The following is a 20,321-nucleotide window of genomic DNA, read 5'->3' on the forward strand; positions in this document are numbered from 1 at the left end:
AATTTGGTGTGTCATGTTTCCCTACAATAGGAAAGGGACCATACTTCAAAAGTACTTAATTGGCTGTAAAGTGCTTTTGGATGTCGACAAAACATGCAAGGCACAATTTAAATGCAAATTCTCTTCTTTTGAAAAGTACACTGGCAGACAGGACCGGGGTTTAGTATCTGATGTTAAAAATGGCATTTTCAATAATGCAGCACATGGCATTGAAGTGTCAGTGCAAATTAGGGTGACCAGATATCCCGGTTTTCCAGGGACAGTCCCCAGATTAGGTATTGTGTCCCCAGGCAAACAATATCCCCAGAGGAGTCCCTGGTTCACAAATTCGTCCCCAAGGTGTGCCCCTGGGCAATGAGTGTACACCCATAGCCGTCAGTTTGCGGCTCTCATCATACGCGGTCCCTCGAACGAGGATGACTTGCTTCCACGAGTTCACAAGTGTTTCAATCCTGAACTCCAGTTGAGGGGGGGTGGAAGATGCCTGTGCGTGAATTTTTTTTAATGTGTGGTGACCGTTGCACACCAGCCACTACACGGGCTTGACAGAGGTAGGCCTTTATCCAGTGGCAAGGATTAACCAGGACGACTGGAGACCTGCACTGCTGCACGGACCTAGTACGCACACATATCGCAGTGTGGGCCGGCCCATGCTGCCTCTGGGCCCTGTACCCTCATCTGTCGCACTTCCACCACGATCTCTCATCGCTCTTCCGCCATAAGCATTCACCGCATCTCGCCACATACACTCACCCCTTATCCGCCCCTACCTTCCCACTCCTCTGTATCTGGGCCCTGCTGATGTTCCTGCCCACGCTCCAAAACGGCGTGGCTCTCAGGCTAAATTAAACAACTTGTTCAATGGCCAGAGTGACTCACTGCCCTTGCGTGACTGGATGGTCTTTCTGCACATGTGCCGATTGTTTGAGTTTCCAGATGGGCTCATGCTGCTGGATTGTCGGCACCGGAAGTGCCTGGGAGCACAGCAACCGGAGCGGGTGAGGCTACAGGGGAGGGGCCGGTCACAGTCACCAGGGGAAGGGTGGGCTGGCTAAATATATGCACATTTGCTTTGCATTCGTAGCGTATATGTGCAATTGTCAAAATATAGGCTGCTAAAACATTTTGCCTCACTACGCTGCACAACCTACATTTTCCATCCTGGCTACTTTGCTGTCTATGGTCAATATAGTCCAAATGATATATGCTCAGATCACGAAGTAGAGCTTCAACTGGTAACTGGATTCGGAGGAGAGTGCTGGAATAGAGCCAAACTGACACTATTGCAGTTACATAGAATTGAAATGTTGTATTTAGTTTTGGGCACATCATCTTGGGAGCATGGCTGTGATGGAGTTGAGAATTTACCAGGTTGACATTTGGAGTGCAGGGACTCAACGAAAAGAGAAAATCAGCCAGTACTCTCCAATGACACCTGCTGGAAACTGTGGATGTCAGATGAGAAAAGGATCAGCATCATCAATGAAGCTCGCCATTATTGATTCACATGAAGAATGTTCCTTGGACAAACTGCTAGAGGGCTGATGGCATCAAAATGCCCTTCCTCAGCAAACGTTGCCACCTTCAGAACAGGTAGAAGTAAAATCAACAACTTGTATTTACATAGCGGTTTTAACATAGTGAACCATCCCAAGGTGCTTCACAGGAGTGATATGAGACAAAAATTGACACCAAACCGCATAAGTAGAAATCAAACAAAATGTTTTTTTTTTTAAAATAGTTGATACAATGCTCCGAGGAAGAAAAGTGTACTTTTGATTCAAAGCACTCATTTTTATAGCAGAAAATAACAGTCTTACGATATTTCTTAGGCTTTTAAAAAAAAATCAATTTTTAATAGAAATCATGAAATAGGACCTCCTGTCCTGTTAGATCAACATCATCAAATATAGGGAGCATAGAAACATAGAAAATAGGTGCAGGAGTAAGCCATTCGGCTGTTCGAGCCTGCATTACCATTCAATAAGATCATGGCTGATCATTCCCACAGTACCCCTTTCCTGCTCTCTCTCCATACCCCTTGATACACGCTAGCCGTAAGGGCCATATCTAACTCCCTCTTGAATATATCCAATGAACTGGCATCAACAACTCTTTGCAATAGGGAATTCCACAGGTTAACAACTCAGTGAAGAAGTTTCTCTTCATCTCAGTCCTAAATGGCTTACTCCTTATCCTTAGACTGTGACCCCTGGTTCTGGACTTCCCCAACAACGGGAACATTCTTCCCACATCTAACTTGTCCAGTCCCGTCAGAATCTTATATGTTTCTATGAGATCCCCTCTCATCCTTCTAAACTCCAGTGTATAAAGGCCCAGTTGATCCAGTCTCTCCTCATATGTCAGTCCAGCAAACCCGAGAATCAGTCTGGTGAACCTTCGCTGCACTCCCTCAAGAACGTCCTTCCTCAGATTAGGAAACCAAAACTGAACACAATATTCCAGGTGAGGCCTCACCAAGACCCTGTACAACTGCAGTAAGACCTCCCTGCTCCTATACTCAAATCCCCTAGCTATGAAGGCCAACATACCATTTGCCTTCTTTACCGCCTGCTGTACCTGCATGCCAACTTTCAATGACTGATGAACCATGACACCCAGGTCTCGTTACACCTCCCCTTTTCCTAAGCTGCCGCCATTCAGATAATATTCTGCCTTTGTGTTTTTGCCCCCAAAGTGGATAACCTCACATTTATCCACATTATACTGCATCTGCCATGCATTTGCCCACTCACCTAACCTATCCAAGTCACCTTGCAGCCTCTTAGCGTCCTCCTCACAGCTCACATCGCGACCCAGTTCAGTGTCATCTGCAAACTTGGAGATATTACACTCAATAACTTCATCCAGATCATTAATGTATATTGTAAAGAGCTGGGGTCCCAGTACTGAGCCCTGCGGCACTCCACTAGTCACTGCCTGCCATTCTGAAAAGGACCCGTTTATCCCAACTGTCTGCTTCCTGCCTGCCAACCAGTTCTCTATCCACGTCAGTATATTACCCCCAATACCATGTTTTGATTTTGCACATGAATCTCTTGTGTGGGACCTTGTCAAAAGCCTTTTGAAAGTCCAAATACACCACATCCACTGGTTCTCCCTTGTCCACTCTACTAGTTGCATCCTCAAAAAATTCCAGAAGGTTTGTCAAGCAAGATTTCCCTTTCATAAATCCATGCTGACTTGGACCGATCCGGTTACTGCTTTCCAGATACACTGCTATTTCATCCTTAATAACTGATTCCAACATTTTCCCCACTCCTGATGTCAGGCTAACTGGTCTATAATTACCCGTTTTCTCTCTTCCTCCCTTTTTAAAAAGTGGTGTTATATTAGCTACCCTCCAGTCCATAGGAACTGATCCAGAGTCGATAGATTGCTGGAAAATGATCACCAATGTATCCACTATTTCTAGGGCCACTTCTTTAAGTATTCTGGGATGCAGACTATCAAGCCCCGGGGATTTATCAGTCTTCAATCCCATCAATTTCCCTATCACAATTTTCCGCCTAATAAGGATATCCTTCATTTCCTCCTTCTCACTAGATCCTCGGTCCCCTGGTACTTCCGGAAGGTTATTTGTGGCTTCCTTCGTGAAGACAGAACCAATGTATTTGTTCAATTGGTCTGCCATTTCTTTGTTCCCCATTATAAATTCTCCTGAATCCGACTGCAAGGGACCTACGTTTGTCTTTACTAATCTTTTTCTTTTCACATATCTATAAACAATTTTGCAGTCAGATTTTATGTTCCCGGCAAGCTTGCTCTCGTACTCTATTTTCCCCCTCTTAATTAAACCCTTTGTCCTCCTCTGCTGAATTCTAAATTTCTCCCAGTCCTGAGGTTTGTTGCTTTTTCTGGCCAATTTATATGCCTCTTCCTTGGATTTAACACTATCCTTAATTTCCCTTGTTAGCCACAGTTAAGCCACCTTCCCTATTTTATTTTTACACCAGACAGAGATATACAATTGTTGAAGTTCATCCATGTGATCGTTAAATGTTTGCCATTGCCTATCCACCATCAACCCTTTAAGTATCATTTGCCAGTCAATTCTGGCCAATTCACACTCATACCATCGAAGTTACCTTTCCTTAAGTTCGGGATCCTAGTTTCTGAATTAACTGTGTCACTCTCCATCTTAATAAAGAATTCTACCATGTTATGGTCACTCTTCCCCAAGGGGCCTCGCACAAGATTGTTAATTAGTCCTTTCTCATTAGACATCATCTAGTCTAGGATGGCCAGCTCTCTATTTGGTTCCTCGACATATTGGTCTAGAAAACCATCCCTAATACACTCCAGGAAATCCTCCTCCACCACATTGCTACCAGTTTGGTTAGCCCAATCAATATGTAGATTAAAAGTCACCCATGAAAAACTGCTGTACCTTTATTGCACGCATCCCTTATTTCTTGTTTGATGCTGCCCCCAACTGTTTGGTGGTCTGTACACAACTCCTACTAGTGTTTTCTACCCTTTGGTATTCCGCAGCTCCACCCATACCGATTCCATATCATCCAAGCTAATGTCCTTCCTTACTATTGCATTAATTTCTTCTTTAACCAGCAATGCCAACCTGCCTCCTTTTCCTTTCTGTCTATCCTTCCTAAATGTTGAATACCCCTGGATGTTGAGTTCCCAGCCTTGGTCACCCTGGAGCCATGTCTCCGTGATGCCAATTACATTCCAATGCATCCTAGAACAATTCCATTAAAAACAACTAGGGGGAGGACTTCAAACTGGCCTGATGGCCCGTCTGGAGCCACGCAACCCAGGAAAAAACACCACTAGTGGGGAAATCTGTATCAGCAGTGTAGTTTTTTTAGTGTCACATGGATCTGGAGTAACCCGTAGGACTATTTGAAGTTGCACTACTTAATCTGTCCAATAATCATCATCATCATAGGCAGTCCCTCGGATTCGAGGAGGACTTGCTTCCACTCCTGACGTGTGTTCTCTGGTGGCTGAACAATCCAACACGAGAGCCACAGAGTCTGCCACAGGTGGGACAGATATTCGTCGAGGGAAGGGGTGTGTGGGACTGGTTTACCGCATGCTCCTTCCGCTGCCTGCGCTTGACCTCTTCACGCTCTCGGCGTTGAGATTCGAAGCGCTCAATGCCCTCCCGGATGCACTTTCTCCACCTCAAGTGGTCTTCAACCAAGGACTCCCAGGTGTCAATGGTGATGTCGTATTTTATCAGGGAGGCTTTGAGGGTGTCCTTGTAACGTTTCTGCTGCCCTCCTTTGGCTCGTTTGCCATGAAGGAGCTCCACATAGAGCATTTGCTTAGGGAGTCTCGTATCTGGCATGCAAACTATGTGGCCTGCCCAGCGAAGCTGATCGAGTGTGGTCAGTGCTTCAATGCTGGGGATGTTAGCCTGGACGAGGACATTGATGTTAGTGCACTTGTCCTCCCAGGGAATTTGCAGGATCTTGCGGAGACATCGTTGGGATATATCTCCAGTGACTTGGTGTGACTTCTGTACATCGTCTATGCCTTTGATCCATACAGGAGGGCGGGTATTACTACAGCCCTGTGGACAGTGCAACTATTCCAGGCCACTCCCGAAAATAACATCACTGTAATTGAAATTCCCTGTAATTGACATCTCACAAGGTAATAGAATTTTAAATGACATTATAACACTGTTGGGGAGGATTTAAACTAATATGGCAGGGGGATGGGAACCAATGCAGGGAGACAGAGGGAAACAAAAAGGAGGCAAAAGCAAAAGACAGAAAGGAGATGAGAAAAAGTGGAGGGCAGAGAAACCCAAGGCAAAGAACAAAAGGGGCCACTGTACAGTAAATTCTAAAAGGACAAAGGGTGTTAAAAAAACAAGCCTGAAGGCTTTGTGTCTTAATGCAAGGAGTATCCGCAATAAGGTGGATGAATTAACTGTGCAAATAGATGTTAACAAATATGATGTGATTGGGATTACGGAGACGTGGCTCCAGGATGATCAGGGCTGGGAACTCAACATCCAGGGGTATTCAACATTCAGGAAAGATAGAATAAAAGGAAAAGGAGGTGGGGTAGCATTGCTGGTTAAGGAGCAAATTAAGGTAATAGTTCGGAAGGACATTAGCTTGGATGATGTGGAATCTATATGGGTAGAGCTGCAGAACACCAAAGGGCAAAAAACATTAGTGGGAGTTGTGTACAGACCTCCAAACAGTAGTAGTGATGTTGGGGAGGGCATCAAACATGAAATTAGGTGTGCGTGCAATAAAGGTGCAGCAGTTATAATGGGTTACTTTAATATGCACATAGATTGGGTTAACCAAACTGGAAGCAATACAGTGGAGGAGGATTTCCTGGAGTGCATAAGGGATGGTTTTTTAGACCAATATGTCGAGGAACCAACTAGGGGGGAGGCCATCTTAGACTGGGTGTTGTGTAATGAGAGAGGATTAATTAGCAATCTCGTTGTGCGAGGCCCCTTGGGGAAGAGTAACCATAATATGGTGGAATTCTGCATTAGGATGGAGAATGAAACAATTAATTCAGAGACCATGGTCCAGAACTTAAAGAAGGGTAACTTTGAAGGTATGAGGTGTGAATTGGCTAGGATAGATTGGCGAATGATACTGAAGGGTTTGACTGTGGATGGGCAATGGCAGACATTTAGAGACCGCATGGATGAACTACAACAATTGTACATTCCTGTCTGGCGTAAAAATAAAAAAGGGAAGGTGGGTCAACCGTGGCTATCAAGGGAAATCAGGGATAGTATTAAAGCCAAGGAAGTGGCATACAAATTGGCCAGAAATAGCAGCGAACCCGGGGACTGGGAGAAATTTAGAACTCAGCAGAGGAGGACAAAGGGTTTGATTAGGGCAGGGAAAATGGAGTACGAGAAGAAGCTTGCAGGGAACTTTTAGACGGATTGCAAAAGTTTCCATAGATATGTAAAGAGAAAAAGGTTAGTAAAGACAAACGTAGGTCCCCTGCAGTCAGAATCAGGGGAAGTCATAACGGGGAACAAAGAAATGGCGGACCAATTGAACAAGTACTTTGGTTCGGTATTCACTGAGGAGGACACATACAACCTTCCGGATATAAAAGGGGTCGGAGGGTCTAGTAAGGAGGAGGAACTGAGGGAAATCCTTATTAGTCGGGAAATTGTGTTGGGGAAATTGATGGGATTGAAGGCCGATAAATCCCCAGGGCCTGATGGACTGCATCCCAGAGTACTTAAGGAGGTGGCCTTGGAAATAGTGGATGCATTGACAGTCATTTTCCAACATTCCATTGACTCTGGATCAGTTCCTATGGAGTGGAGGGTAGCCAATGTAACCCCACTTTATAAAAAAGGAGGGAGAGAGAAAACAGGGAATTATAGACCGGTCAGCCTGACATCGGTAGTGGGTAAAATGATGGAATCAATTATTAAGGATTTCATAGCAGTGCATTTGGAAAGAGGTGATATGATAGGTCCAAGTCAGCATGGATTTGTGAAAGGGAAATCATGCTTGACAAATCTAATTTTTTGAGGATGTTTCCAGTAGAGTGGACAAGGGAGAACCAGTTGATGGGTATATTTGGACTTTCAGAAGGCTATCGACAAGGTTCCACACAAGAGATTAATGTGCAAAGTTAAAGCACATGGGATTGGGGGTAGTGTGCTGACATGGATTGAGAACTGGTTGTCAGACAGGAAGCAAAGAGTAGGAGTAAATGGGGACTTTTCAGAATGGCAGGCAGTGACTAGTGGGGTACCGCAAGGTTCTGTGCTGGGGCCCCAGCTGTTTACACTGTACATTAATGATTTAGACGAGGGGATTAAATGTAGTATCTCCAAATTTGCGGATGACACTAAGTTGGGTGGCAGTGTGAGCTGCGAGGAGGATGCTATGAGGCTGCAGAGCGACTTGGATAGGTTAGGTGAGTGGGCAAATGCATGGCAGATGAAGTATAATGTGGATAAATGTGAGGTTATCCACTTTGGTGGTAAAAACAGAGAGACAGACTATTATCTGAATGGTGACAGATTAGGAAAAGGGGAGGTGCAAAGAGACCTGGGTGTCATGGTACATCAGTCATTGAAGGTTGGCATGCAGGTACAGCAGGCGGTTAAGAAAGCAAATGGCATGTTGGCTTTCATACCGAGGGGATTTGAGTACAGGGGCAGGGAGGTGTTGCTACAGTTGTACAGGGCCTTGGTGAGGCCACACCTAGAGTATTGTGTACAGTTTTGGTCTCCTAACCTGAGGAAGGACATTCTTGCTATTGAGGGCGTGCAGCGAAGGTTCACCAGACTGATTCCCGGGATGGCGGGACTGACCTATCAAGAAAGACTGGATAAACTGGGCTTGTATTCACTGAGTTCAGAAGAATGAGAGGGGACCTCATAGAAACGTTTAAAATTCTGACGGGGTTAGACAGGTTAGATGCAGGAAGAATGTTCCCAATGTTGGGGAAGTCCAGAACCAGGGGACACAGTCTAAGGATAAGGGGGAAGCCAATTAGGACCGAGATGAGGAGGAATTTCTTCACCCAGAGAGTGGTGAACCTGTGGAATTCTCTACCACAGAAAGTTGTTGAGGCCAATTCACTAAATATATTCAAAAAGGAGTTAGATGAAGTCCTTACTACTAGGGGAATCAAGGGGTATGGTGAGAAAGCAGGAATGGGGTACTGAAGTTGCATGTTCAGCCATGAACTCATTGAATGGTGGTGCAGGCTAGAAGGGCCGAATGGCCTACTCCTGCACCTATTTTCTATGTTTCTAACACATTGCATTTATTTTAAAACAGCCATTCAATTTGATATCCACTTTTAATGACTGAAATGTTTGTTTTCATGCAACTCCCATTTTAAACATAATTAGAACACTTAAAACAAGGCCAAGGCCCAGGCCCATAGTGCAGGTTACCAAAGGCAGAATGTAAAAGCAAACATTTCATTAGAAATATTAAATTAACAAGTTGTGATTCAGGTGATATCAAACTAGCATTTTAAAAGACTGAAAATTGTAGTGGGAAGGAAAGACTAAATGAGGTCAGGAGTTTCACAATTTTGAGTCCCGAGAAAGAAAAGGTTGCAGTAGGACACTGGAGTGAAATGGATAAAAATTAATCTCACTTAGAGAGCCATGCACAATGCTGAGATTGTCCTGATCAAAAACCTACAACTTCTTGTGTAACTGTACTGGCTGTCCCTGCTTTCATCTCCACCACTTCCAAACAACTTAGAGACCATTCTTCAAATCACTACTTCCTTGCCCTCTGGAACCATTTTGTCTGGTAACCCATACCTTTCCTTTGAAAGCCTCCTCATAACCCTTTTGTGACCCTGCATCAAGTCTTTCCCCTAAATGTGTTGGGTCTTTCCCCTAAATTTGTGACAGTGTCAGCTGTTGTTCAGTGGGTAGCACTCTCACCTGAGTCTGATGGTTGTAGGTTCAAGTACCATTCTAGGGACTTGAGCATAAAAATCTAGGCTTACATTCCAGTGCAATACTGCTGCACTGTTGGTGGTGCCATCTTTCAGATGAGACATTAAACCGAGGTCTTGTTTGCTCTCTCAGGCGGATGTAAAATATCCCATGGCACTATTTTGAAGAGCAGGGAGTTACTGGCCGAAGTCCGGGCCAATATGTATCCCTCAATTAACATTAAAAAAAATGATTATCTGATCATTATCACATTGCTGTTTGTGAGAGCTTGCTGTGTGCAAATTGGCTGCCACGTATCCCACATTACAACAGTGACTACACTCAAAGTACTTCAATGGCTGCAAAGCGCTTTGAGACATCTGGTGGTCGTGAAAGGCACTATATAAATCATCATCATTAGGCAGTCCCTTGTATTGAGGATGACTTGCTTCCATACCAAAAAGGGATGAGTTCACAGGTCCAGAATATTCCAGGTCCCGAACTACATGTTAAAGGGTGAAAGATGCCTGTGCGTGGATTTTTTTTAACGTGTGGTGGCCGTTGCTCACCAGCCACCACGCTATATAAATGCAGATGTTTCTTAAATATTCGCTCTCTGCTCACTGTTAACCAACACAGCTTTCGTTACCCAAGGAGTGCAGTATAAATCATGCTCATTAGGAGCACTCTCGTTGGAGTCTCAGAAGGTTGAAAGTTCAAGCTCACTTCAGATACTCAAGCACATAATCTAGGCTTGCACTCCAGTGCAGTGCTGAAGGTCTCCTGCACTGTTGGAGCTGCCGTCTTTTGGAATAGGCCGTAAACCGAGACCCAATCTACCCTCCTCCTTAGTAAACGTAAAAGATCCCGTAGCACTATTTCGAAGATGGTCAGGGGAGATCTTGGTCCTGGTCAATATTTATCACTCAACCAACATTGCTAAAACAGATAAAGAGGAAAATACAAACATAGAAAAGACTGGAAAACTGTGGAGAGAGAAACAGAGTTCACATTTCAGGTCGATGACATTTCATCATCAACTGTGGAGAGAGAAACAGAGTTAACATTTCAGGTCGATGATCTTTCATCACAGATGCTGCCTGACCCACTAAGTGTTTTCCAGCATATTGTTTTTGTGCGTGATAATTGATTGCCGCGTTTCTTATATTACAACAGTGACTACGGTGAAAAGTACTTAATTGGCTGTAAAATGCTTTGGGACATCCTGAGGTTGTGAAAGGTGCTATATAAATGCAAACTCTTTCTTTAATTCAAGTTTCTGTTGATGAAATAAAGCTCAAAAAAATCCTAGCAATAACTTGAAGACTTTCAATTTATTATTAGACTATGAATATAAAGCTAAAAACTCATGGGTCGTCTAACATTGCGGAAAAAGGAGTCGATTATGAAAGAAACAGTATGTTGTTCTCGCAGTATTGTGCGGTTGTCCTTCTAGGAATTGTAGTCCCAATGCGCTCACCATCCCCTTTTATGACATTGTAATCCGACAGCTCCACGACTACAATCCCCAGACTGCAGCGGACACAACCACAATGCACACTCGGCCAGCAAGGAGCGTATCACCGTTAACCTTCCGCTGTGCTAAGTTTATTTCAGGGAAAATACAACAGTTACGACACAAAATGTCGGCGTGTAAATGGAAGCCGACAATTTAAAAATTATAGCGCTTAGTTTACAAATAAACACCTACTTTCTCGTGCCTTAACCGTCATCTCCAAAGCTTCTTCCTTCTCCGCCGCCATCACGCAACAACTTCCCGCTTGGTCAACGCCAAGCAACCGCTAGGAACCCGATTGGTTATTTTAATCGCTCGAACAAAATGCGTCCTCTCTTTTCAGAAAAAACGTGCATTGAATTTTTATTCCGAAATATGCGAATGTTTTCGATTTCTAAATGCGATTTATTTTATAATTGTCTTCAACTTCTTAATGACCTACCCATGATCCTCCTCTTCCTCTGACGCCATCTTAGCTACCAACATGAAGTGAGTTTTATTCCGAGTTTTATCGGTTGCCATCCACTATTTTACCCTGAAAATAATTGCATCTACAATTATATTATGAACCCGCTAAGTGGAAACAACATTGATAACTCGTTATTTGTTTTCCCAGGGTCGAGCTGTGCAGTTTTAGCGGCTATAAAATATACCCCGGTCACGGGAAGCGCTATGCCAGGATTGATGGGAAGGTAAAGAAAAGCTCTGAATCGAGCCGTGTAAATTCTGACTTAAATATGCGGTTTAAGAAATAGTGCATGGGCTGAAGTCGTTTTTTTTTAACTGAAATGTATGATATTTTTACATTTGATTTTTATGTTGATTTGCGTAGTGTGTTATGGATGTGGTTAGTTGCAAACACCGCAATCTTAGTTGCATTGAAGGACGCAACTAAATTGACATGGGGAACATCCTCCTCGCAGGTTGATCTGATTTACTACCAGCAATCTGTACGGTACGATCCTTTTGTTATTTTAGACACTATTAGCATTAAGCCTACAAGTGTCAACTATGGCTCACTGGGTAGCACACTCGCCTGAGTCAGAAGGTTGTGGATTCAAGTCCTACTCCAGGGACTTGAGTCCGTAAATCTCGGCAGACACTCCAGTGCAGTGTTGAGGGAGTGGTGCACTGTCGGAGGTGCCCTCTTTCGGCTGAGACGTTAAACCGAAGCCCTGTCTGTTCTCAGGTGGACGTAAAGGATCCCATGGCACTATTTCGAAGAGCAAGGGAGTTATCCCTGGTGTCCTGGCCAATATTTATCCCTCAATCGCCATAACAAAAACAGTTTATCTGGTCATTATCACATTGCTGTTTGTGGGAGTTGCTGTGTGCAAATTGCCTACTGCGTTTCCCACATTACAACAGTGACTACACATCAAAAGTACTTCATTGGCTGTAAAGTGCTTTGAGACGTCTGGTGGTCATGAAAGCGCTATATAAATTTATTCTTTCTAAACCCAGTTAAAAACCGTTTAGACAAGTTGGGCTGAATGGCTGTTGATTCGATCTAATTTTATGCAGTAGTGACACATTAGACTTCCTTAAAGTGAAGTTCCTTTAGTTCTGTATTTGTCTTGGTGTTTAGTACTATTGGCAGTTATTCAAACTTAACATAGTTTTTTTTTAATGACTGAGGATTTATATGCTTGAATTTTTAATACAGTAGATTTTCCATTTCTGTACTTTCACAACGATAGTTTAAAGCTTCATAAAGTGAAGGTGTGAAACTTAATGGGTAGTATAGTCAGTGATTTTGTTACCGTTATGCATCTAGTAATGGAAATTTTTAAGTATTTGGAGTGAGTCTACCTGGAACTCTTGCAGGAGAGTATGTTTTTTTTCTAAGAATACTTATATTCCTTATCTATCCTTCAAAAGACTTTTGTTGTGTTGGGTGTATTGGCAGAGTAAACCATCTAAGTATTTTGATCTAACAAAAAACAGTTTTAAGTGGAGGATCTTGTAGCCTACCAATTAAAGGCATTGCCTGTGGTGGTATTCAGCCATATGAGGTGAGAAGATCCCAGATTTGATCCCTAGTTTCTGCTGTTAGCTGGGGCAGTTGGCCACAGCATCCCAGGCTAGGAAGAGGAAAATCATCCAGGGTTATCATGTGTTATTCAGTGAGTTGGGGCAATGGTTTACTGAAGTGTGTGTAGATATCTGGTGAGAGATATCTGTTGGCTGTTATGATTTTCAGGCTCACATGAAGACTGGGCAGCTGGCACCTGTCAAACTGACATTGGCAAGAGTTGGGGATTTAGAAGGTGGGGGGAAGGCTATGATTAACTCTTTAATTTGAGTCTTCAATAAATTTATCCTGAATAACAGTATTCTTGTAAATACAATTTAAGATTAAAGTTTGATTGACTTTCAAGAACAAAGTTATTGCTAGAAAAGGCTAAGTTAGCATAGTTGGCTGGTACTCGATACGGTCTGTGATTTGTTAATTATTTCTTGTTTAATGCAGGTTTTCCAGTTTCTGAACTCAAAATGCGAGTCAGCCTTCCTCTCCAAGCGAAACCCCCGACAGATCAACTGGACTGTCTTGTACAGACGCAAGCACAAAAAGGGGCAGTCTGTAAGTGAGAATTCCACTTTCATAGTTTAAAAGGACAGGAAATATATCTATCTCTTGATGGCATTGTTTGTAGTAAATTGGGTGGTGTCGTTTTATAAGCAGTGTTATACTGTGCGATGTGGTGTGATATACTATTTGATGTTCTGCTGGTAAGATGTTGCTTAAAGGCCACGAAGAATTTCTGTTTAGTAAAACCAGGCTTGGATCATTGAGTTTAGTTGTTTGGTCAGGGAACAGCAAATTAGAATGTGCTCGTCCGTTTCAGGCTTCAGCTGAAAAGCATGTGTTTTAGAATTGTGTTTCGTCAATAAAGGTGGTACCAGCACATGCTGCCAGTTTTTCATTTTATTATGCAACTGAATATCTTAATAATTGCACTTGCATAATGATTACAACTATTTCATATGAAGAACTTATTAGTTTGCTGCATAGTTCATACCCTAATCGTGACTTTATTCCAGTAAGAAATAGGAGTAGGGTAGACCATACAGCCCCTCGAGTCTGCTCCGCCATTCAATATGATGGCTGATCATTGACCTCAGCTTCACTTTCTCGTTCAATCCCCATATCTTTTGATTCCATTGGAGTCCAAAAATGTATCTAACTTAGCCTTGAATGTACTCAACAACTAAGCATCCACAGCCCACTGCGGTAGAGAATTCCAAAGATTCACAGCCTTCTTGGTGGTGAAATGACTCCATCTCAGTTCTAAATGGCTGACCCCTTATCCTAAGACTATGCCCCTTTAGTTGTAGACTCTCCAGCCAGGGAAAACAGCCTCTCCGCATCAAGTGTTTGATGATTCTCTAGTTGTTTATAAAACTGATCAGACTAATGAGTGGTCATCTTAAAGGGAAAGGTTGGTGTGTCCTCAAGAGCATTTTGGGGCCGATCGGGGGTAGGGGGTGCGGCGGAGAATAGTTCTTTAAGTCTTCGATTGTTGGGTTATGTTTAATTTTGTTACAAAATCAGCTTAATATCAAAGATTATGACTAGGAAAGAATTTGAACTTTGATAGCATTTTCATTCCCAAATCTGCTTTCTAAATGTCCTTTCAGAAAAGGCTTTCCTTTACAGTAACTTCTGTTCAGTACCCAAGTTTCTATCAGGCACAGCTTTCTATTTCTTAAAACTTCCAGAGAAAGGTGACTGGCAAAATCAAATTAATAGCTTTGGCTTATACCTTTTTTGTTTCCCTTTCCTGTCTTTGAGTTTCCCATTTCTGTAGCAAAAATAAACAAGTAACACACTCACTAGTATAGTGTGAACTAGCTTCTTACCATAGTGCCGCATTTATTGGCTAGCTGCATGTAAAACCATGCATCCTTCTTCAAATAATACTCCATTACATAGCTTTATTCTTGAGTATATGCATCTTTAAAATAGTTTCAGGTGGCTGCTGGGATTAATTGTAAAACAGGAACTATGGCATTGGAAGGCCTGGAATATATTCCTATAATATCTTGACTAAAATCATGCCGTTTCAGAAATGCAAACCACAGAAAAGGAGTTTAGAACCTATGGCTACCTATAACTGAAATTGCTTAAAATTAGACATTTGAAATGTTGAGACTGACAGCAACTTGACACAATGAGATCTATTTTAAAAAATTCATTCCGTTTCCCTTCCAGGAAGAGATTCAGAAAAAGCGCTCGCGCCGTGCAGTGAAGTTCCAAAGGGCTATTACTGGCGCCTCTCTGGCTGAGATTATGGCTAAGAGGAATCAGAAGCCGGAGGTGCGCAAGGCTCAACGTGAACAAGCAATCAGGTGGGAACTGATCGTGTTTGAAGTAGTAACCTCAAGTAGAATTTTTGTTGTAAATTTATTGCTTTCTTTCACTATAGTACAGACAATTTAAAACATTTTTGTATGTGGCCTGGATATGTACTTTTTCTTTTAAAATTTAACCAAGTTTTTATCAGTTTGGTTCAGTTTTGATGTATTCTCGTGTTCAGGTGGTTTTATTACAATGTATTTTGTGAGAATCATAATTCATGCAATACTAATAGTGGGGAAAAGTTGCTTAACTCTCTTCTGGTCAACAGGGCTGCCAAGGAGGCTAAGAAGGCTAAAGCTGCAACAAAGAAAGTCAGTGCGCCTACAACTAAGGTAGTGAAACAGATACAACTCTGAATTGCTGTTCTGACGGTTGGAAGTTCATTTGTTTTAGATAAAAACATTCAGAACCAAATAGCAATAAACATGAAATGTCTAAATTACAATGTCTGTAAAATGTTAGTATGAATAGGAGCAAGATGTAACTATTGGTCCAAGTGTTGGGTTGTGTAAAATTATTGTCTTCTGGATATTTCTCCAGGACAAAAACTATCTTTATTTAAAACTCAGATATAATTAAAATAAAGGAAAGAAGGAGGCAACCAGTGATTAGAAAATGACATTTATATCTGGCAGTGGCATCCTATAACCAACAATTGAGCTGTTTATGAATAAGTTCCCAAGGAAAAGAATGAGCAATACCACTTGGGCCCTCTGGCACACCTTCACCGACAATTTTCATATCGGAGCAATTAGAACATTGGATGACACTTTCTCCAATAGAAGACACAATGTTCAATGTAGATTTTGGTCAACTTTAAAAATTAAGGCTACAGTACAATGGAAGGGGGGGATTTATTTTATAACTGATTGATTGTTATTTAAGTCATCTGAGGTATTGTGGATTGTACTTTGGATGTAAGCTAAAATAACTTCATGTACCATAAGTGGAGAGTTTCAGTTGAAATCTGTGTTTCGAATTAACTCGTTGGAAAGGCTAGTAATTTCTGTATTGCATGACATTAGAAGAGATCAAAAATGATATAAAGACATTTAAGGTAGATGGAGAGATAATAAACTAATCAAACTTACGAGAGGATATAACCCCTAATCTGGATGGATTGCATCCATGCATATTAAAAGTGGTCGAAGAAGGAAAATTCATTAGAAAAGGGAATAGTGCCAGAGGACTGGCAGACAGCTAATGTAATTCCTATATTTTAAAAGGGAGATAGGACAAGTCCAGGGAACTACTGAACAATTAGCTTAAAGATGTAATAAGTAAAACATCCAGAAACTGAAAATATAATAGAGTAGTCAGCACGGATTTCCAAAGGGGAAGAGCATGCTTGCCCGACATTGTTGAATTCTTTTGAAAAAGTAACAAAGGGTAGATAAAAGTAATGTATTTGGATATATTATATTTGGATAGACATAATATATTTGGATTTCCAAAAAGCTTTCGATAAGATGCCGCATAATAGACTCGTGGTGTATAGTAAGAACGTGTGGAGCCAAGGGATAAGTAGCAGAATGGATAGCAAGCAGGCAATAGAACAACAATTTGCATTTCTATAGCGCCTTTAACGTAGTAAAACGTCCACGGTGTTTCATGGAGCATTATCAAATACCAAATCACACACTGGGATATTACATAAGAAATAGGAACAGGAATAGGCCATACAGCCCCTCGAGCCTGCTCCGCCATTTAATACGATCATGGCTGATCTGATCGTGGACTCTGGTCCGCTTCCCTGCCCGCTCTCCATAAACCCCTTATTCCCTTATCGTTTAAGAAACTGTCTATTTCCGTCTTAAATTTATTCAATGTCCCAGCTTCCACAGCTCTCTGAGGCAACAAATTCCACAGATCCACAACCCTCAGAGAAGAAATTTCTCCTCATCTCAGTTTTAAATGGGCGGCCCCTTACTCTAAGATTATGCCCTCTAGTTCTAGTCTCCCCCATCAGTGGAAACATCCTCTCTGCATCCGCCTTGTCAAGTCCCCTCAATCTTATATGGTTTGATAAGATCACCTCATTCTTCTGAATTCCAATGAGTAGAGGCCCAACCTACTCAATCTTTCCTCATAAGTCAACCCCCTCATCTCTGGAATCAACCTTGTGAACCTTCTCTGAATTGCCTCCAAAGCAAGTATATCCTTTCGTAAATATGGAAACCAAAACTGCGGATTGGTCAGAGGTAGATTTTTAAGGATAGTCTTAAAAGAGGAAAGTGGCGGAGATGTTTAGGGAGGGAATTCCAGAGCTTGGGGCCTCGGCAACAGCTGCCTATGGTGGAGCGACTAAAATCGAGATGCACAAGAGGCCAGAATTGGAGGGGTGTAGATATCTGAGGGTTGTACAGCTGGAGGAGGTTAGAGATAGGGAGGGGCGAAGTCATGGAGGGATTTGAAAATGAGGACTAGACTTTTAAAATTGAGGCATTGCTTAATCAGTGGAGCCAATATAGGTCAGCGAGCACAGGAGTGTTTGGTGAATGGGACTTGGTGTGAGTTAGGATACGGGCAGCAGAATTTTGGATGATCTTGAGTTTATGCAGCGTGGAAGATGTGCCAGCAGTGCTGGGGTAGATTGGAAAATGGTGGGAAGTGTTCCACACTGTTCACCACTTGCATAAACAATTTTGTCTCTGGAATCAGTATAATTTCAAAATTTGTAGATGACACCAAGTTTGGGTGTCGGTAATAGAGGAGGATAGTGAAAAAATACAGTAAGATATTAATAAACTTGCAGAATGGATATGTATAATGAACTTCAATGCGAGTAGATTTTGGTAGGAAGAATGATGCCACATATTCCTTGTATGAAAATAATTGTTTAAATTAGGTAGAGGAGCAGAGGGATCTGACGGTACAGATACACATCACTAAAAGTATCAACGCAGGTTAATAGTTTTTTTTTTAAAGCACTGGGGTTCATTTCTGGAGGGTTAGAATTGAAAAGCAGAGAAGTTGTTAAACTTGTATGGAACCTTGGTTAGGCCTCACTTGAGATAATGTGAACAGTTCTGTTCTCCATATTTATGGGGTCAAGTTTCGGGCCGCGCCTAGAAAGGCGCAGCCCTGCGAGCCATGCCTGATTTCCGCGCTCAAACCCGCACCGAAAACTTACCTCGATACTCTCCACTCCCTCGGGTCGATCCAGGCCCTTGGGGCAGCGCAGCACAAGCTGTGGGGGTCGAAGCCAGGTCCCGGCGCTGAAAACAGTGCCGGGACCTCTGCCATTGTGCGCGCATTTGCAGTAGCTCCAGGCGCCCGAAGCACGCCGCCCCTAGCCCTGGCCGACTGGTCTCACTGGGGCGCCGAAGATCGGACTGTACCTCTCTCTCCCTCCCTTTCTCGCCCTCCTTCCCCCCCACCCCGCACTATGCTGTCAAACACAGACACGCACATTTGGGGGGGGGGGGGGGGGGGGGGGGGGGGGCTGTCCCAGCACGCTGTTGGAGGGCTCCTGGTGCTGTAGTCGGCGAGTAGAAACTTAATTTTTTATTTATTGTTTTAAAAAAAATTGGGATTTATTGATTTATTTATCACTTATTATTGATGATGGCTCTTTATTTGTAAACTCTCCCCCCCCCCCCCCCCCCCCCCCCCAACAAATCTCTCTTCCTTATGCCTGATTTGCTAAGTGTAGGCAAGGTTTTTCTGAGCGAATAAAAATCTACACTTACTCCATTCTAAGTTAGTTTGGAGTAAGTTTTCGCTGCCTAAGTTTGCAAACCAGGCGTAAGTGGCCGGACACGCCCCCTTTTGAGAGAAAACCTGTTCTAAAATGAAACTGTTCTAACTCACTAGAACTAGAGCAAACTAAATGCCAAGAATTGCAATTTCTAAGATACTCCATTCTAAACTAGTTGCTCCAAAAAAATAGGAGCAACTCAGGCCGAAACTTGACCCCTATATCATTGGAGAAGGTGCAAGAAAGATTTCCCAGAATGATATCAGAACTGAGGTTATATCCATCAGGAAAGATCGGACAGCTTGAGGCTCTTTTATCTGGAAAAGAGAAGACTGGGGAGGATGACCTGATGGAGGTCTTTAAGATTATGCCTACCGTATCAAACCTTTTCATAAAGATGTTTCCACTTGTGGGCGAGACAGAACTCGGGCCATAAATATAAGGATGTCACTAATATACCCATTGGAAATTCAAGAAAAATTTCTTTACCCAGATTGTGGTTAGAATATGGAACTTGCTACCACAGGGAGTAGTTGAGGCGAATAGCGTAAATGTATTTAAGGGGAAGCTAGATAAGCATATGAGGGAGAAAGGAATAGAATATGATGGAATGAGAGGAAGGTGGCAGGGAGGAGGTGCATGTGCAGCATGGGCCGAATGGCCTGTTTGTGTTGTAATTACTTTGTAATATAGATTCTAGAATCTGCATACATTTATTACAACTCTTCCATGATTTTCACTTAATTAATGTTTTTATGTTTCTGTTTCTAGGCTGCTCAGAAGACGGCGCCCAAACAGAAATTTGCTAAGCCAATGAAAACTCAGGCTCCACGTGTTGGTGGAAAACGCTAAAGATCATACAATTAAATATTGATGTACAATAAAGTCCGAGTAAAAGTTCGTATTTTTTGTGTCTTAACTTTTGGTTAAAATGGCAACTTGACTACATCATAGGAACTGTGTGAATATCCTAGCAAATGTTCACTGTGTTGCACAAAGGGGAGAATTGTCTTGCAGCAGTCGTAGTGTTGCAGTTGATGCTAACCTCATTTGATGATTGAGCACTTCCACTGGAGGTAATTGTATATCAATCAGGAGTAAAAGCTCTAGCCAACCTTTATCCTCCCACCCCCACAACCTAGGGCTTTTGAGTCCAATTTAATGCTGCTACAGCTAAGCAAGGACTGGGGCTCAAAGTTGGAACCTTGCTAGAAATTCATTGAAAAAAGGGAGGTAGCAGTCAGCTACTTGCATCATAGACGTTTGATCTAGAAGATTTAAGTTTTAACTCCTAATTTTAAATGGCTTTTGCTTTTGGACTTCCCTGTGGGCATTA

The 20,321-nt window shown here is 42.5% G+C and overlaps 2 protein-coding genes across 4 annotated transcripts in view; one reads left to right on the forward strand and one right to left on the reverse strand.

Moving 5' to 3' along the window:
• The window catches only part of cep97 (centrosomal protein 97), a 126,075-nt gene extending 114,901 nt beyond the window's left edge, over positions 1-11,174 (reverse strand). For both annotated transcript variants that reach the window (XM_070892989.1, XM_070892988.1), the window contains exon 1: positions 11,118-11,174. In XM_070892989.1, coding sequence (XP_070749090.1) covers positions 11,118-11,169 — 52 coding nt within the window. In that variant the 5' untranslated portion in view covers positions 11,170-11,174. The remainder of the gene's footprint in view (positions 1-11,117) is intronic.
• rpl24 (ribosomal protein L24) overlaps positions 1-19,885 on the forward strand; it is a 257,054-nt gene extending 237,169 nt beyond the window's left edge. The window contains exons 1-6 of one of the 2 annotated variants that reach the window (XM_070893662.1): positions 11,338-11,411; positions 11,539-11,614; positions 13,396-13,506; positions 15,139-15,275; positions 15,554-15,617; positions 19,757-19,885. In XM_070893662.1, the coding sequence (XP_070749763.1) occupies positions 11,407-11,411; positions 11,539-11,614; positions 13,396-13,506; positions 15,139-15,275; positions 15,554-15,617; positions 19,757-19,837 (474 nt within the window). In that variant the 5' untranslated portion in view covers positions 11,338-11,406 and the 3' untranslated portion in view covers positions 19,838-19,885. Of the gene's footprint in view, positions 1-11,337; positions 11,412-11,538; positions 11,615-13,395; positions 13,507-15,138; positions 15,276-15,553; positions 15,618-19,756 lie in introns of those variants that run through there. The other variant, XM_070893663.1, reaches the window with a different exon arrangement.
• Positions 19,886-20,321: the final 436 nt, after the last annotated feature.

This window comes from Pristiophorus japonicus, chromosome 11 (genome assembly GCF_044704955.1).
Source record: "Pristiophorus japonicus isolate sPriJap1 chromosome 11, sPriJap1.hap1, whole genome shotgun sequence".
In the NCBI taxonomy this organism is placed as follows: domain Eukaryota; kingdom Metazoa; phylum Chordata; class Chondrichthyes; family Pristiophoridae; genus Pristiophorus; species Pristiophorus japonicus.